Source organism: Mobula hypostoma, chromosome 10 (assembly GCF_963921235.1).
Source record: "Mobula hypostoma chromosome 10, sMobHyp1.1, whole genome shotgun sequence".
Classification (NCBI taxonomy): Eukaryota; Metazoa; Chordata; class Chondrichthyes; order Myliobatiformes; family Myliobatidae; genus Mobula; species Mobula hypostoma.
Window position 1 is genome coordinate 91781606 of NC_086106.1, and position 19783 is coordinate 91801388.

Below are 19783 nucleotides of genomic sequence, written 5' to 3' on the forward strand. Positions count from 1 at the left end.
ATATTGTGTGCTGCCCTAGTCACCACATTTTAGAAAAGATGTGGTTGTACTCAGTAGAGTGTTGAGGAGTTTTACCAGAATATTACCAGGATTGGAGAACTTTAGTTATAGGAAGAGATTAGATAGCCTAGGCTTGTTTTCTCTGGTGTGAAGAAGGCTGATGAGTGATCTGATACAGATATATAAAATTATAAGAGGCACAAATAGGGTAGATAGTCATATTTTTCCCATGTTAGCATTATCAAAATAAAGAGAGTATACAATAGGTTCAAGATGAAAGGAAGGAATTTCAAAGGGGATTTAGAGGGAAGTATTGCTTTCGCACAGAGAGTGACTGATATGTAGAACTTGTGGCCAGAGGAGTTGCAGGAATCAGATACAGTCACCATAGTTAAGAGACAGTTAGACTGGCACGTGAACAGACAAGGCATGGGAAGATACCGACATAATGCAGGCAAATTGGAATCGTGCAAATGGGCATCAAAGTAGTCCTGGTCATGGCGGGCTGAAGGAACTGTTTCTCTATGAATAGAATGACCTGCTTTCTTGTTGCCTGTCGAACATACTGGTGCAGAACTCTATCTTGGACGTGCTCAAGAAATTCAACACTGGCCTTCTGATTTTTTCTACAAGCTTCTCTACTCTCTGAATTAATACATTCCTGGGAATGTATCTTGCATAAAAACTTGACCAAATTTTCAACTGGCTGAGAAGTGGCTCTTACCTGGAAAAGGTGTTAGGCACAATCTTTTGCTGATCGGTGCATCTTCTAGTAAGTGAAGATGGGAGATCCTACCTCTAGAATTGCTATGAGGAGCCTTACAGCAGAGAATAATCACACAAGGCATGGGCATCCATTAAGCAGAAAACAGGAATTTATGCAGTAAGCTTGGCATTTACTTGGAAAATTCAGATATCAGATCACAATGTAAATCCTACACACAGTCATGAAAGAACTAATAGAATTTAACCTCTAACTAAAAACGTTGTGATCTCTAGAATTAAGAATATGGCCAACAGACAAAGAAAGATACTGCCAAATAAAATAGGAGAATGTAAAAGAAAATATCTACTATTGTGCTGCAGAGAGTTGTAACATGCTGGGAGTCAATGTATTGTTTGTTATTTTTCACTTTGTTTTTCAAATGTTTGGCATTTTTTCATGTACTACCATTGAGGTTGGATTCCTTCTCACAGGTAAACCAAATTTTCCCCCAAGATCCCTTTAAGACTGCTTTAGGAAATGTTGCATAGGAGTAATCAGACAGACATTGCTCTGCTTTGAGACATGTAAAAAACTCTACAGTTATCCATTAACAGTTTTATCTGGTTTATGAGTTTTAAAAGATATGCGTATGACAATGATTTTGGGCCTGAGTTTTTCTCACTAGTATCTTGATACATGGGGTTTAATTAGCGATTTTGTAAATGCTGAAAAATAGCTCCATGCATAGAACATAGAACATAGAACATAGATATCTACAGCACGTTACAGGCCCTTTGGCCCACAATGTTGTGCCAACTATGTAATCTACTCTAGAAACTGCCTAGAATTTCCCTACCATATAATCCTCTATTTTTCTAAGCTCCATGTACCTATCTAAGAGCCTCTTTACAAAAGGCCCTATTGTATCCGCCTCTACCACCATCACCAGCAGTGCATTCCACACACCCACCACTCTCTATGTGAAAAACATACCTCTGATATCCCCATTGTACCTACTTAAAAACTATGCTCCGTCAATTAGCCAATTCAGCACTGAGAAAAAGCCTCTGCCTTTCCACACGATCAATGGCTCTCATCAACTTATACACCTATTCACAAAGTACACTGACTTCCTCTTAATGGTTGGATTCAGTCTTCACCCATTTAAGAGGTGCAGGTATGATTGGAATTAATATAGGTTTGTTTCAGCAGCTGTGGGAAATTAGTTGAGAATAATGTGCATTAATGGGGAAAACATGATGATTGAAGCATTGCAGGAAAATCAGCAGTTCTGTAACAAAGTGTCTTGCTCCTCTAAGCAATATTTTCAATGTAATGCATGTTTTCATGTGCAATTGAACATCTTGACTCTTGTCTTATGCCTTTCTACGTGTAAGGAAATATTTCTCCTTTTCTCTAATTATCTTTAGTTTTTCTTTGCAGATAGAGTCTACCTGGAATATTATCCTGTCTTGCTGCTTTGTCATCAGTATTTTCTGGTTTTACTGCTGGTGGGCGATGCTTAATGACTACAGCAATTTAAATGAGTAAGTGTGAAGTATTTCCAGCATCCCTCGGGGAAATAAAGTGTATCAGTGCCTGGCTGAGGCATGCCTGGTGATTTTAACTCAAACTCTTTCCTTTTGTTCAACATCAAATACCATCCTTCTGAGTCTTCATTCCTAACAATGAAGAATTCTTAAATACCATCATCTGAGTAGCTATGGCGACCACCAGAGGTCGAACAAAATCTCTATCCCTGTGTTTCAGCATACGATCGTGTGCCATCTCATTAAAATGTTTGTAACACGGCACATCTCAAATCATGATTAATAGAGCTAAAAACCAGTAGAAACATAGAATTATTATGGTGCCGAAGAAAGATGTTTTTACCATAAGACGCAAGAGCAGAATTAGGCCATTCAGCCGCCTGTGTCAGCTCAATTAAAGCCTATTGAGTCAATGCCAGCTGTTGTTAAAGAAAGCCTGTCAATCTCATTTCCCTGTAGCCATGCTCTTTGCTATCAAGCCTTTCCAATTTCACTTTGAAAGCCCTGAAGACTCTATTTCTCCCATTCATATGTAGAAACTGATCCCAATCCCGCTATGCATAGAAATTACTCTCCTCATATATTCCAGGATCCCCTGCCTATTAATCTATATTCCTTGTTATCTTAAAGGAACGAATGGGTAAGAACATCAACTTCTATTTCCCAAAGCAGACCATCCCCAGATTATGAATAAGGTGCTATGATATTAAATTCAAATGTCTGACATATAGATACATGTTCGATCTTAGGAACTGAAGGACTGGTTTCCCTTCTCTCTCCTCTTTTAGTAATTGGTCCTTCTTATTATAATTATGTGCTTCTGACACCATTCATTACAACACGTGGAGATATGGTTATCATATCAAGTGATTTTTGTACATTTCTGACTTGTAGACAAGGTTGATTTATGGATGTGTGTAAAAAATGGAACCCTTTCATTAGCTGAGAACAGGCTGTGTCCAGTAATATATAGAATACAGTCATTCTATCTTGAAAATTCTTTTGTTTCAGTACAAATACATACTAAGGTTTATTCTCCTATTTGAACCTCACCACTTTTGAATGTGCTGCCTTCCACTCTCTCCCAGTCAAACCCACAAACAACAGGGGGTGCTGTTATAGTCTGGTACACTGACCACTCCCTTGTTGAAACAAGGGAGCAACTCTCAGACATTTTCTCTTACTTACCTTTTGAACGGGACACCAACAAAGAGCACCAGGCCATTGGCTCCAACCTCATCAATTCAAACAATCCCCTATCCACTGCCACCAACCTCATTATTCCCTTACTCCACATTGCTCATTTCTACTTCCTACCCAAAATCCATAAACCTGACTGTTATGGTATGCCCATTGTTTCGGCCTGCTCCTGCAACACTGAACTCATTTCCATATAACTCAACTCCATTTTTACCTTTTGGTTCAGTCCCTTTCCACATATATCTGTGACATTTCAAATGCTCTTGGTCAGTTCTGTCACTAAGTTTCCTAGCCCTGATTGCCTTATTTTTGCTATGGGCATCCAGATCCTATACACTTCTATCCCCATTTAGGAAGACCTTAAAGTTCTCCACTTCTTTCGGGGCAACACATCTAACCAGTTCTTCTCCACACTACCCTTCTCCATCTGGCAGAACTGGTTCTCACCCTCAAAAATTTATTTTGCTCATTCCACTTTCTCCAAACCCAAGCAGTTGTCAGGGGCAGCTGCATAGGCTTCAGCTATGCCTGCCTTTTCATCAGTGATGTGAAATAGCCCTTGTTCCAAGCCTACATGGTAACATTCCCCAATTCTTACTGTGCTACAATGATGGCTGCATTGGTGCTATTCCTGCACCCAAGCTGAGCTCATCAGTTTCATCATCTTTGCTTCTTACTTCCACCCTGCCTTTAAATTTACTTGGTTCATTTCAGACTCCTCTCTCCCCTTTCTCAATCTCTCTGCTTCCATCTCTGGAAACATCTATCTACTACTCTCAGACTACCTACTGATTCTCACAACTATCTTGACTATAGCTCTTCCCACCCTGCCACTTGTAGAAATGCTAGTCCCTTTAGTCAGTTCCTCCACTGTTCTCAGGATGAGGCTTCCATTCTAGAATAACTGAGATCTCCTCCTTTGACAAAAAACAGGGCTTTCTTCCACTTTCTACCATTGCTTCTGCCCTCACCAGCATCTCCTCCATTTCCCATACATCTACCCTCATCTTATCTTCTCACTCATATAACAAGGACCAGGTTCATATTGTCCTTATCTACACCACATGAGCCTCAGCTGGAGCAAGTTATTCTTTGTAGCTTCAGTATCTACAACAGGATCCTAACACTAAACACGCCATTCCCTCCGCCCCACTATTGGCTTTCTGTAGCTATCACTCTCTATGTGACTCCCTCGTTCACTTATCCCTCCCCACTGATCTCCCTCCAAGCACTCATCCATGCCCATGTGAAATGTACTACATCTTCCCCTACACCTCCTCCCTCGTCACCATTCAGGACGCCAAACTGTCCTTCCAGGTGTGGTTTCACTTCACCACAGAGTCTGTTGGGGTCATGTGTTGTATCCCAGTGTGCCCTTCTCTTCATCTGTGAGACCCGATGCAGATTGGGAGACCACTTCATCAAGCACCTTTGCTTTGTCAGTCACAAAAGGCAGAATTACCCGGTGACCATCCATTTCAATCGACTTCCCATTCATGTTGCTCCAGGGCCTCCTCTACTGCCACGATGCAGCCACACTCAAGTTTTTATTTACTTATTTAGAGATACAGTGCAGAACCTTCGGCCCTTCAATTTGCACCACCCAGCAACCCCCAATTTATCTGTAGGCTATTCATGGGACAATTTATAATGACCAATTAACTTGCTAACTGGTACATCCTTGAACTGTGGGATGAAACCGGAGCACCCAGAGAAAACTCATGTATTCCATGGGCAGGATGTGCAAGTTGGAAGAGCAACACCTCATATTCTGTCTGGTTAGCTTCCAGCCGAATGCCATGACCATCGATTTCTCTAACCTCCAGGAATTTCTCCTCCTTCCCCCTTCTCACTTTATGTTGCCGATTATTTTAATTTATCTTTATTTGTAACTATCATCTGCAATTTCAGAATTTTATTTATATTTTTTTAAATAATGACTTTTTTTGAAACTTATGTTTTAATCTTCTATATAATTAATTAAATCTATATTAACTGATTTAAAAAATGATAACCAGGATTAATTTAAAATTGTTCAAAAGTTTGTTAGTGCAGTAAATCATCAAATAATCCATAAGCCATCCTGCTACTTATTGTACGTCCCACCCTTGCTTGTGGTTTGGTTGCGGTATCCTGAAGTCAAGGATGATAAGTGTAGCGGACCTGCAGAAAGTATGAGAAAAGCACGTGTAAGGTGAGGAGGAGCAGTACAGGAGAGGATGGCTAGAAAGGCAGATCAAACACAATCTGACCAATTAACATATTTTCATAACATTAACATAGTCTCTGCAAAGTACAATTGCGTGTTTTCAGTAACAACTAACTGTCACTCAGTGAAATAACATTTTGAACTTTCCCTATGCAGTTTATGAATCACTGACTTATGTAAACCCATATGTATGTTTGGTTCTGGCATTTCTTTTAAACAGATCTCCCTCATGTTACTTTGAACATTTCTATTTAAACTGTTACCTTGAGATCCCCCTGATCTAACGATATGAAATTCAACTTCAGTTGCATCATGGATGTAACTTTTTTTTAATCTTCTTTGTGTGTGGAATTTCATATCAGGTAACTGCACAAAACACTGTCCACAAACTGTCCCTATCCAGCCCACTGAAGCTAGAAAGTTCAGCAACAACAGTGGGCAGTTTTCTGACTTTGTGATTTACCAATTGCAATCTTGTCCAATTAATTTAGAAACTCTGCAACTATCAAAGGCAGTCTTCTACAAACATTAATGTAACAGAACCTCTCCATTGCTTTTAGTCCTTATGCTAAATAAATTGCAGTCACTTTTTCCAGTTGGTAGGTATAATATGCATGTCATGTATGAAATATGGCCAGTCAAGAAATAATGTTTGCTATTACTTTATAGGTATTTATTTGGAAAAATACATCGATGGTTAGATTGGTCTGTAATTCTTCTGGTATTGGCAGCGACCATCTTTAGCTATTTCTTTCTGCTCGTGGTAAGTTTACTGGTGAGTTACAGTTTTGCTTTTGTAAGCTATTGGCACGTGAAATTAATTTAATAGACATTCTGGTGCTATAAGCTAGATACGGGTGTTAAAGCCTATTCAAATTTGTCCCATATCGATACACAAATATTGGGTGTTTGTTCTGATCTAAAAAGATATTCGGCAATTTCATTACAAGTAGGGTGAATGAACATAACAAAATTTTTAGTTTTGCACAGATTTGTCAGAGTCATTTAGAGAGCTGAAGTAAAGTTGATGCTGGAAGTAAAACAGTTGAACTTTTCAGAATAGGGGTGACTTGTGGGTTGAGTAAAGGAAGTTTTAATTGGAGCATTCTTGGAGGTTATTCAATCTCATTTAATCCATACTTTATTTCACCTGGAAACGTTGAATGGAGTAGCCCTTGTCTTGTGCACGTTTTCAGCATGTGGTTATCCCAGTGGTCCAGTTTAGCCATGTATCTAACTAGTGTTACACTTCAACACTGGTATTGTTTCAAGTTCATGTTCAAGGTCATCTTCATTTCCATTCAACCATAGTAGTTAGTTTCAGCACCACCAATGCTTGGCCTGGCAGAAGTAGGCATGTTTGGCAACTAGTATGGCCTCCATGCCCTCTTCCAAGCATTTGGGCAATGGTAAACCACAGTTCTGGTGGATGGAACCTCCAATGTTGGCATCTCTGCGGGGAGCAATGGGGTTTGTAACCATGAAGCATGAAGCATTTCAAGGGGAAACATACCTGTGGCAGAGTAGGTGTGTAAATTGGGGGAAAGCTCAGTCCAGAGCAGATATTTCCTCCATGTGGAAAGATTAGACGCTGCAAATTATTGCAGAAAGTTCTCCACTAACTGGTTGGCTCTTCCTGACTGCCCATTGCTCTGCGTATAATAGCCGGAGGAAAAACTCACTGCGGTGCGGCGGCGGGACAGAAGGCTCACCAGAAGCGAATTGGGGGCCCTGGTCCAGCACAATATCCTGGGGAAGCCATGGATGCAAACGACAATACACGTTGGACAACCAGGTCCACAGTCTCATCTGCTGATGGGGAGGGCGAAGAAGTGGGCCACCTTGGAGAACTGGTCCACTGTTGTCATGGTCACTGTGGCCCCATCAGAGGGTGACAAATCTGTGAATAAATTCATGGCACTGTGGGACCATGGGTGTTGAGGGACCAGTAGGGGCTACAGGGGCCCAGTGGGATGCTGGTTGGAGGAATATGACTGGGCAAATTGTAGACAGACAGGGCAAACAGATGTACATCTGCACAAGAACCAGCGTCACAGAAAATCCGTCATGTGCCTGGATGGCTGGGGAGGACTATGGCGTGAGCCCACTGGAGTACCACAGAGTGAACAGCAATCGGCACGTACATCTGGTAATCAGGGGTGTCGGCCAGAGCAAACTCGTGCTGTAGGGCCTGGTGAATCTGGTTCTCAAGATCCCAGATGATCAGGGCGAGGATCTAGGAGCACATAATGATATATTGAGGACTGATCTCCATTTCAGCTGGGTCAGACTGTCATGACAGGGTGACTGCCTTAGTGTTCCTGGAGCTGGATCAATAGGGGTTAGTGAAGTTCAATTGCTCAAAGAAGAAGGTCCAGCAAGCCTTACATCAGTTGAATTGGCGGGTCTGTTGTATGGCTATGAGGTCCTGGTGGTCAGTCCAGATCAGGAAAGGCTCAGTGCCTCCCATCAGTCAATGTCTCCATGTCTCCAAAGCCCATTTAATGGCAAGTAGATCCCTATCTCCTTCTCCATAATGGTGCTGTGTAGATTTGAAAGTGTACGAGAAGAAGGCACAAGCGTATGTCTTCCCCTCTGGCCCTTACTGGGAGAAAGTGGCCCTGGCTCCCACGTCAGATGTATCCATCTCAAGCATGAAACGGGTGGAGGCGTTCTTAAGGCGGGGAGTGGAAGTAGTGGTGAATTGTCTCTTGAACTCCTCAAAAGCATGATCCACGGCAGCAAAGCAGCTAATCTGTGAGTTAGCTGATTTAGTGAGGGAAGTGAGGAGAGCGGCAATTTGATTGTATCTTCAGATGAAATGGCGGTAGAGTTTGGAGAAGTCCAAAAGTGCTGTAGCTGTTTGAGGGAGCGCAGTCAGAGCCATTCAACGGTGGTACACACTTTCTCTGAGTCCATGGTTATGCCTTGGAACGAATGGACATAACCCAGGAAGGAAATGATTGGAGTGTGGGACCTGCATTTCTCTAACTTTCAGTACAGTTGTTTTTTGACTTTGTCTGAAGGACTGAACAAATGTGACAGATATAGTCTTGGGGGTCCTTGGAGAAATGAGGGTGTTATCAAGGTAGATGAACACATATCTGTGTAGCATGTCTCAGAGGATTTTGTTAATGAAGGCTTGGAATGAAGGGAAGACACAAACTATCTCCCAGATGTAATAGTGGCCAAAGGACCTAAGGTAATGGATGAATTGAAGAAAATTTATATTAGGCAGGAAATGGTGTTGGATAGGCTTTTGGGTCTGAAGGTTGATAAGTACCCGGGACCTGATGGTCTGCATCCCAGGGTAGTTAAGGAGGTGGTTTTAGAAATCGTGGATGCATTGGTAATCATTTTCCAATGTTCTATAGATTCAGGATCAGTTTCTGTGGATGGGAGGGTGGCTAATGTTGTCCCTCTCTTCAAGAAGTAAGGAAGAGAGAAAACAGGGAATTATAGACCAGTTAGCCTGACGTCGGTGGTGGGAAAGATGCTGGAGTCAATTATAAAAGATGAAATTACGACACATCTGGATAGCAGTAACAGGATTGGTCCGAGTCAGCATGGATTTACGAAGGGGAAATCGTGCTTGACTAATCTTCTGGAATTTTTTGAGGATGTAACTATGAAAATAGACAAGGGAGAGCGAGTGGATGTAGTGTACCTGGACTTTCAGAAAGCCTTTGATGAAGTGCCACATAGGAGATTAGTGGGCAAAATTAGGGCACATGGTATTGGGGGCAGAGTACTGACATGGATTGAAAATTGGCTGGCTGACAGAAAACAAAGAGTAGCGATTAACAGGTCCCTTTCGAAATGGCAGGCGGTGACCAGTGGGGTACCGCAGGGTTCAGTGCTGGGACCGCAGCTGTTTACAATATATATTAATGATTTAGATGAGGGAATTAAAAGTAACATTAGCAAATTTGCTGGTGACATAAAGCTGGGTGGCAGTGTGAAATGTGAGGAGGATGTTATGAGAATGCAGGGTGACTTGGACAGGCTGGGTGAGTGGGCAGATGCATGGCAGATGCAGTTTAATGTGGATAAATGTGAGGTTATCCACTTTGGTGGTAAGAACGGGAAGGCAGATTATTATCTAAATGGCGTCAAGTTAGGAAAAGGGGAAGCACAACGAGATCTATGTGTACTTGTACATCAGTGACTAAAAGCAAGCATGCAAGTACAGCAGGCAGTGAAGAAAGCTAATGGCATGCTGGCCTTCATAACAAGGGGAATTGAGTATAAGAGCAAAGAGGTCCTTCTGCAACTGTACAGGGCCCTGGTGATTACACACCTGGAGTACTGTGTGCAGTTTTGGTCTCCAAATTTGAGGAAGGACATTCTTGCTATTGAGGGAGTGCAGCGTAGGTTCACAAGGTTAATTCCCGGGATGGCGGAACTGTCATATGTCGAAAGATTGGAGCGTCTGGGCTTGTATACTCTGGAATTTAGAAGGCTGAGAGGGGATCTTATTGAAACTTATAAGATTATTAAGGGATTGGACACGTTGGAGGCAGGAAGCATGTTCCTGCTGATGGGTGAGGCCAGAACCAGAGGCCACAGTTTAAGAATTAGGGGTAGGCCATTTAGAACGGAGTTGAGGAAAAACTTTCTCACCCAGAGAGTGGTGGATATACGGAATGCTCTGCCCCAGAAGGCTGTGGAGGCCAGGTCTCTGGATGCTTTTAAAAAAGAGATGGATAGAGCTCTGAAAGATAGCGGAATCAAAGGTTATGGGGATAGGGCAGGAACTGGATACTAATTGTAGATGATCAGCTATGATTACAGTGAATGGCGGTGCTGGCTCAAAGGGCCAAATGGCCTACTCTTGCACCTATTGTCTATTGTCTATTGGTCTGCTCGAAAGCCTGAATGGTATTACCAAGTACCTGTCGTGGCTAGTGGGTGTTATAAATGAGGGTTTCCTCTGTCTCTGTGGATTTATTGGGTGAAGTCAACTGCAGTTGCAGGCAGGTGGGTCCGCAACTCAGCAGTGAACTGGATGACCAGGTGAAGTGAGGGTCATGAGTTGAGAGCTAGGGGTAACTCAAGAAGGGAGGTGTGTTGGGCGAGTTGATCAGGAGGAATTGCATGGACTCGCGGTGCTCTCCATTGTTCATGTTCACTGGCTGTATGTGCGCTTTGACCATCCTGGACCCCACGGGACATCCGTCAATGGCCGTGATGCAGATGCAGAAAGGGCAAGAGACGGGTTCAGTAGGAAGTTGAAGCTGCAAACACAGAGTGTGGTTCAGAAAGTTGCCTGCCACGTCAAGATCCACCAGAGCCTACTGGGCACATAGAGCTGTCGGATTGTGCAGGACAGAGAGAGTGAGTTGGGCTACGGTTCTGGAACAAGGATGGAGCCATAAGACCATAAGACCATAAGACAAAGGAGCAGAAGTAGGCTATTCGGCCCATCGAGTCTGCTCCACCATTTTATCATGAGCTGATTCATTTTCTCCTATTTAGTCCCACTCCCCTGCCTTCTCACCATAACCTTTGATGCCCTGGCTACTCAGATACCTATCAATCTCTGCCTTAAATACACCCAATGACTTGGCCTCCACTGCTGCCAATGGCAACAAATTCCATAGATTCACCACCCTCTGACTAAAAAAATTTCTTTGCATTTCTGTTCTGAAAGGGCGCCCTTCAATCCTTAAGTCATGCCCTCTCGTACTAGACTCCCTCATCATGGGAAACAACTTTGCCACATCCACTCAGTCCATGCCTTTTAACATTCGAAATGTTTCTATGAGGTCTCCCCTCATTCTTCTAAACTCCAAGGAATACAGTCCAAGAGTGGACAAACGTTCCTCATATGTTAACCCTCTCATTCCCGGAATCATTCTAGTGAATCTTCTCTCCAACGTCAGCACATCCTTTCTTAAATAAGGAGACCAAAACTGCCCACAGTACTCCAAGTGAAGTCTCACCAGCGCCTTATAGAGCCTCAACATCACATCCCTGCTCCTATTCTCTATTCCTCTAGAAATGAATGCCAACATTGCATTCGCCTTCCTCACTACCGACTCAACCTGGAGGTTAACTTTAAGGGTATCCTGAACGAGGACTCTCAAGTCCCGTTGCATCTCAGAACTTTGAATTCTTTCCCCATTTAAATAATAGTCTGCCCGTTTATTTTTTCTGCCAAAGTGCATAGCCATACACTTTCCAACATTGTACTTCATTTGCCACTTCTCTGCCCATTCTTCCAATCTATCCAAGTCTCTCTGCAGACTCTCCGTTTCCTCAGCACTACCGGCCCCTCCACCTATCTTCGTATCGTCAGCAAACTTAGCCACAAAGCCATCTATTCCATAATCCAAATCGTTGATGTACAATGTAAAAAGAAGTGGCCCCAACACTGATGCCTGCGGAAAACCACTGGTAACCGGCAGCCAACCAGAATAGGATCCCTTTATTCCCACTCTCCGTTTCCTGCCAATCAGCCAATGCTCTATCCACGTATGTAACTTTCCCGTAATTCCATGGGCTCTTATCTTGTTAAGTAGCCTCATGTGTGGCACCTTGTCAAAGGCCTTATGAAAATCCAAATATACGACATCCACTGCATCTCCCTTGTCTAGCCTACTGGTAATTTCCTCAAAAAATTCTAATAGGTTTGTCAGGCAGGATTTTCCTTTAAGGAATCCATGCTGAGTTCTGCCTATCTTGTCATATGCCTCCAGGTACTCTGTAACCTCATCCTTGACAATCGACTCCAACAACTTCCCAACCGCCGATGTCAAGCTAACAGGTCTATAATTTCCTTTTTGCTTCCTTGCCCCCTTCTTAAATAGCGGAGTGACATTTGCAATCTTCCAGTCCTCAGGAACCATGCCAGAATCTATCGACTTTTGAAAGATCATCGCTAATGCCTCCGCAATCTTCACAGCTACTTCCTTCAGAACACGAGGGTGCATTCCATCTGGTCCAGGAGATTTATCTACTTTTAGCCTATTCAGCTTCCTAAGTACTTTCTCTGTCGTAATTGTGACTGCGCACACTTCTCTTCCCTGCCACCCTTGAGTGTCCGGTATACTGCTGTCCTCCTCAGTGAAGACTGATGCAAAATACTTGTTCAGTTCCTCTTCCATCTCCTCATCTCCCATTACAATTTCTCCAGCATCATTTTCTATCGGTCCTATATCTACTCTCACCTGTCTTTTACTCTTTATATACTTGAAAAAGCTTTTAGTATCCTCTTCGATATTATTTGCTAGCTTCCTTTCATAGTTAATCTTTTCTCTCTTAATGACCTTCTTGGTTTCCTTTTGTAAGGTTTTAAAAACTTCCCAATCCTCTCTCTTCCCACTAATTTTTGCTTCCTTGTATGCCCTCTCTTTTGCTTTAACTTTGGCTTTGACTTCTCTTGTCAACCACGGTTGCATCCTTTTGCCACTTGAAAATTTCTTCTTTTTTGGAATATACCTGTCTTGCACATTCCTCATTTCTCGCATAAACTCCAGCCACTGCTGCTCTGCTGTCTTTCCCGCCAGTGTCCCTTTCCAGTCAACTTTGGCCAGTTCCTCTCTCATGCCACTGGAATTTCCTTTACTCCACTGAAATACCAACACATCAGATTTCGGCTTCTCTTTTTCTAATTTCACAGTGAACTCAATCATGTTATGATTACTGTCTCCTAAGGGTTCCTTCACCTCAATCTCTCTAATCACCTCCGGTTCATTACACAATACCCAATCCAGTACAGCCAATCCCCTAGTGGGCTCAACAACATGCTGTTCTAAAAAGCCATCTCGCAGACATTCTACAAATTCTCTCTCTTGAGATCCAGTGCTGACCTGATTTTCCCAATCTACTTGCATGTTAAAATCCCCCACAATTATCATAACACTGCCCTTCTGACAAGCCTTTTCTATTTCCAGTTGTAATTTGTAGTCCACATCACTGCAGCTGTTTGGAGGCCTATAAATAACTGCCATCAGGGTCCTTTTACCCCTGCTATTTCTTAGCTCAACCCATAAATATTCTGCACCTTCCGATCCTATATCACCTCTTTCTAATGATTTAATGAGCCATTTCCCAAGCACAGTGCGTATTTGGTGCGTTGGTGATCGACTGCTCTGTAGTAGGCGCACGGATAGTTTCTCCATTGACAGTCACTGTCTTTGGGTATTAAGGCCCTCACTGCCTGGGTTCTGGGGGCATTGCTGAGAAGGATCCTTCAGCCTCAAATGTTTCTGGGAATGAAACTGGAGGGTCCAGTTGATGATCCGAAGGATTGTTCCAAAAGACACTGGTCAATTCAGAAGGCCAGAGTGATGAAGACCTTGAGGTCTATGGGCACCTCCCTGTAGACAGTTTGACTTTCAAATGCTCCGAGGGGCTGTGATGGTAATGGACCAGCAGCACTTCCACATTCCAGTCAAACTCTACCGCAAGGGTCCTGAATTTCTCAGTGTAATCCGGCACTAAGTATGACTCATACAAAGTTTCTGATCCTTTGCCTCCCTTACACTTCCCAGATGGCCGAAAACCTGGTACACTTCAGCGGTGAAATCCTCATATCTATTGCAAATGGGGGTCCCAGTTAGTGGAGGCCCAGGTCAGAGCTAGCCCAGTCAAGAGAACGAAGATGAAGGGACTCTTAGCTCAGTTCCTAGAATTCAAGGATGATTGGAGCTCGAAGTGCAAGATGCATTGGGACAGGAAGCTGTGGCATTGGGTTGGGGATCTGATAAAATTTTTAGGCACCAAATCTGGGTCTCTGAGCGAGGAGGTTGACTGGCACGGGGATTGCTGTATTGAGACAGAAAGTTAGTTGTGTGTGGCAAGCAAATGGTCAATGGTTTCCTACTGCTTCTGGATTGTGTGCTTATGTCGATGGATGAGTTCCTTTAGGCAAGTCCGTGCTGGATCAGCCACTGGTCCCCTCAGGAAATGCAGAGGAGTCTTGACCCAAAACAGAGCATCACAGACAATTTAGCAGTGAGCAATAACTTAAATCATAAACTACAAAATAATAAGCCATGAACAAGTACTAATCACCACAGACAAGAAAGTAACTCATCAGGGTGGAAGCAACTCATCAGGGCTAACCACTATGGTAAGTGAACAAGGGCTGCAACCGAGAGCTGGGTTTGAATAAGCTGCAGGTGATGTGATTCCTGTTAACTGGGTGGAGACTGGAAGGTGCTTGCCTGTACAGGTCTGACAAAGAAACCTAACAGCCTGTGGGGGGGGTTGGGTGGGAGGGAGGTGGTTACCCAGCCTAACAATTCTGGTTCTTATGCTGTGATACCTTCTGCCTGATAGCAAGAGGTCAAAGAGACTGTGGGAAGCATGGGAGGCACCGCTTATGCATCACCTCTGATATATGTCCAGACTGGGGTGGGGAGAGATGATGATGTGGGAGTTATTCCTTTCCTTGCATGTAATATTCTTCAACTTGATGGCCAGAACATCTGAACAAAAAAGATAATTACTTATGCATGTAAATATTCACAATAAAGGGACAAACTTTTTGAGATTCACAAAAGAAATGTAAGAAGGTATGAATCAAACGTTGTACAATATCAGCACTGGTGTGGAAAGCACTAGCTAGTTTTACTTGTACCTAGGACTGGAGAAGGCCATTCAGCCCTTCTAACCTGTTCCGCTATTAAATAGGATCATGGCTAATTAGATGTCATTTAAGTAACACACATAAAATGCTGAAGGAACTCAGCAAGCCAGGAAGCATCTATGGAAAAAAGTACAGTCGATGTTTTGGCCTGAAATGTTGGGATAAGGCCACACTTACGTTGGAGAAACAACACCTTACATTCCTTTTGGATAGCCTCCAAACTGATGGCATGAACATCGATTTCTCAGATTTCCAGTAATACCTCCCCCACCCCCTCCCCCTTCACCATTTCCCATCCCCTTGTCCCTCTCTCATGTAATCTCCTTGCCTGCCCATCGCCTCCCTCTGGTGCTCCTCTCCCACCTCCATCCCTTTTTCTTCTTTCTTCCATGGCATTCTGTCTCTTTCACCGATCAACTTCCTAGCTCTTTGCTTCAACCCCTCCCCCTCCAAGCTTCACCGATCACCTGGAGTTTCTCTCTCGCCTCCCCCTACCTTTCAAATCTACTCCTCAGCTTTTTTCCTCCCATCCTGCAGAAGGGTTTCGGCCCGAAACATCGACTGTACTTTTTTCCATAGATGCAGCCTAGCCTGCTGAGTTCCTCCAGCATCTTGTGTCTGTTGCTCGGATTTCCAGCATCTGCAGATCTTCTCTTGTTTGTCGTTTAAGTACACTTTCCTGCTCTCTCCCCATGCCATTTGATTCCCTTATCAGTAAGAAATCTACCTTCCATTTATGAAGAGCTCATACAACTTAACAGCACATATTAAACACACTTACAATATATGTACAAGAACTGGACCTATAGCTCAATATGGCAGAGTTCTAAAGACTTACATCCCACTCCTAGAGGAGTATTTCCTTCGCTCACTTTTAAAAAGACACCCTCATTAATATGAGGCAATGTCCTCTGATTGAGGACTCTGCTGGGAAACATGCTGTAAGCATTTCATGGCTCCGTCTGTCTAAGTAGACAATGGATGCACCCCTCGGGGTGCAGACCTGGGTGATGAATATGGAGATTCTGGGCTGCCCAGACATCAAGATCCCCGTCTCGGCCTCGCGGATGTGGTTCGAGGGAATGTGAAGCGGTACATTTGGCATCAGCTTGGCTGCAGGAGCTGCCGGGAGGTGATGTGATAGGTTATCCAACCGCCTTAGGGGCTCCACTCCGGATTTGTGTAGGGTTTACTCCTTAGCCTTCTCTTCTCCCGAAGATACCCACAAGGCAGTGGGATCCGTAACCCTGGATAGGGGCCCATACCGGGTACTGTCAGCCGGAGCCAGCTGAGCCCAGGACTCTTGTAAGGCAGGGTCGTCACGCTCTGTAGTAGTGACATGTGGAGCCACTACCCACTACCCACATTTACCCTGTCTATAAAACTAACGTTCTTATATTCTTCAGAAAGATTGTCTCTCATTCTTCTGAACTCCAATGACTAGGGTAGAAACCTATTTAATCTTTCTTTTTACAGGAGAATTCTCCCATATCTTGAATCATTCTCGTGAACCTTTTATGAAGTACCAGCAATGGAGTAATAACTTACCTTAAAGTCCCAGTTATTATCTCCTTGACATTGACCTTCATCTCTATTTGTGCTATTGATTCACCTACCTTATGACAAAAGGTTCATGCATTAATATACATGTGTTTAAGTTTGAAATTTTTAATCTCTTTGCTTTTCTTTTGTATTGTAGACTTATTTGCCTTTTGCTCTTGATTTCTTACCTTCTTCATTTACATTCTATTGTCTTTTCTTTCCTATTCTTTGTTCTTTCTCTAAATAACCTTGCTTAGATCCCTGTCTCCCAGCATACAAACTTAAACCTTCTCCCAAATGAAAAAGTATGAAATCCATTCTGATAACTGCAGCTTCCTCATCCGTGTTACTCATTGAACTTACAAAATACCAATAATAAACGTGTCACGCTTTAAGAGTTAAAACCTGTCAAGCTTTTATTGTACCATAATCAATGTAGATGGAAGTAAATAAACTGACGCACCAAGCCTGTACTAAACATATTCATTGCCTCAGACATGATGTACGTACTTATAAACCATCCGACCCACTCGATTGGATTCCAGGCTATAATTCATTCCGGTACATCCATTATTCTATAAAGAAGTGATTCAAATTCACAATTTAATTCCAACCTGTGAAATTCCATTTATGAAGAGTTCATACAATTTAGCAGGGCATGTTAAACATCACTTATAATATATGGACAACAAAAATAGGTCATGGAGCATGTTATCAATTCTGAATATGTTTTTAACTGGATAGCAATGGGATGTATAAGGTGGGAAATAACTGGCAGTACAATATTGATGGTATACATTAATAATTACTTCAGGGCTCCCTGGTATAAAAGCAGAATTTCAACTTCCTGAATTGTAGAAAGAAGAGATCAGAAGATTGCAGAATCTTAATCAATAATTTTACTAACTTTGAAACCAATTGTTTTACTGTTTTATAACTAGCTGATCTTTTTTATATTTACACTTTTTTAGGGAGCGTATACCGGAAGTCATGGGGGTAGTTTTAGTGCTTGCTTCTTTCTGGCTGGTCTGTGTTAGATTTAGCCTTGGGGTCATGGAGTAGTGGGTGGTGGGAGGGGCTTCACGTTTTAGTTTCTTTCTTCTTGGGCTATGTACACTATTGAAGTATTGGTTGCGTTCTCCTTCCCGGTATCTCTTATTTGTTCTGTTCCCTTTCCGGGTTCATGGGTCGAGCCTATCGTCAATCCTCCTTGTTGCGGGTTGACTTTAGGGTTTATGGAGTCTATTATTAATTGTCTCCTGGAATACTAATGGTCTTAATCATCCTATTAAAAGGAAAAAAGTTTTTAAAGTGTTCCGGAGACTTAAAGCACAAATTTTATTTTTACAAGAGACCCATGTGCGGAGGGGGGACAGACTACGTTTTTTTAAATTCTGGAAGGAACAATAGTTTCATTCGAACTCCAACGCTAAGATTCGAGGTGTCTCTATTTTTATAGACTCCTCAGTTACTTTTATACAACATGATATTATTTCTGATCCGAATGGTAGATTTCTACTGGTTAGTGGTCTGCTATTTAATAAAAAGGTAGTTTTGGTTAATGTTTATGCTCCTAATATGGACAGTCCGGAATTTTATAAATCATTATTCAATCAGTTCCCGAATTTGAATGAGTTTTCATTGATCTGGGGCGGAGATCTTAATACCTGTTTATCTCTAGCTTTGGACCGTTCGGCTCCTCTACGGACCTTACCTAATAAATCTGCAACTTTGATTAATTCATTCCTCTCTGATTCTGGGTCGACGGACATTTGGCGTTTTTTGCATCCTCAGGAAAAAGATTTTTCTTTTTTTTCACATGTTCACCATTCCTATTCAAGAATTGATTATTTCTTTATTGACTCTCGTCTTATTTCTTCAGTGATTAAATGTGATTATGACTCTATAACCATTTCAGATCATGCTCCACTTAAGCTTTCTATTAAAATTCAGGCCAATACAGAAAATAATAGACAATGGTGTTTTAATTCGCTGTTGCTTCAGGACTCGGACTTCGTTAACTTTATGAATGAACAGATTGATTTTTTTTTACAATCAACTATACAGAGGATATTTCTGTGAACATTCTTTGGGATACTTTTAAAGCTTATATTCATGGTCAGATTATCTCGTATTCTGCTGCTTTGAGGAAGAAGCTGAAGCAGGAGGAGTTGGTAATTGTGGACAAGATTAAGGAAATTGATAAGAAATATGTTACAGCTCCCTCTGAGGAGTTATATAAACAAAGAACTGAACTTCAAATGGAACACAGTTTATTACTTTCGTCCTCGATTGTAAACCAATTAAAGAAAACAAGAAGTGAATTTTATGTACACAGTGACAAAATTGGCAAACTACTGGCTAACCAATTGAAGTCTAATTATGCTAAATCTCAAATTAATCAGATTTATAATCAAAATAACCAACTGATACTTGATCATGCGGGGATTAATCAAACCTTCTGTGATTTTTATTCTTCCTTATATCAATCAGAGTCTCCTCGAGACTCTAAATATATGAATGATTTTTTAGATAACCTAGACTTCCCTGAGATTTCACAGGATATGTCTTCGATGTTAGATACTCCCATTACCACTGATGAGATTAAGAATGTTATTTCCTCTATGAATTTGGGGAAAGCTCCTGGCCCTGATGGGTTTACCGTAGAATTTTATAAATGTTTTGCACCTTCATTAATCCCTTGGTTCTGTAGGGTTTTCGAGGCTTCATTAAAACTTGGTAAACTTCCCGAATCTTTCAATAGAGCGTCAATCTCTCTAATATTAAAGAAAGATAAAGATCCTGCTCAATGTGCATCTTATAGACCAATATCTTTATTAAATGTTGATTCTAAAGTTTTTTCTAAATTATTAGCAAACAGATTAGAAAACGTACTTCCTTTCATTATTTCGGAAGACCAAACGGGTTTTATTAAATGTCGTTACTCTTTTTATAACATTCGCACACTGTTAAATATT

The 19783-nt window shown here is 42.1% G+C and overlaps 1 protein-coding gene across 7 annotated transcripts in view; it reads left to right on the forward strand.

Annotated features, from left to right (window-relative positions):
- The window catches only part of LOC134353033 (glycerophosphodiester phosphodiesterase domain-containing protein 5-like), a 111593-nt gene that overhangs the window by 50576 nt on the left and 41234 nt on the right, over positions 1 to 19783 (forward strand). For 6 of the 7 annotated variants that reach the window (XM_063060848.1, XM_063060852.1, XM_063060853.1 and 3 more), the window contains exons 3-4: positions 2150 to 2253; positions 6335 to 6440. In XM_063060848.1, the coding sequence (XP_062916918.1) occupies positions 2150 to 2253; positions 6335 to 6440 (210 nt within the window). The remainder of the gene's footprint in view (positions 1 to 2149; positions 2254 to 6334; positions 6441 to 19783) is intronic. The other variant, XM_063060854.1, reaches the window with a different exon arrangement.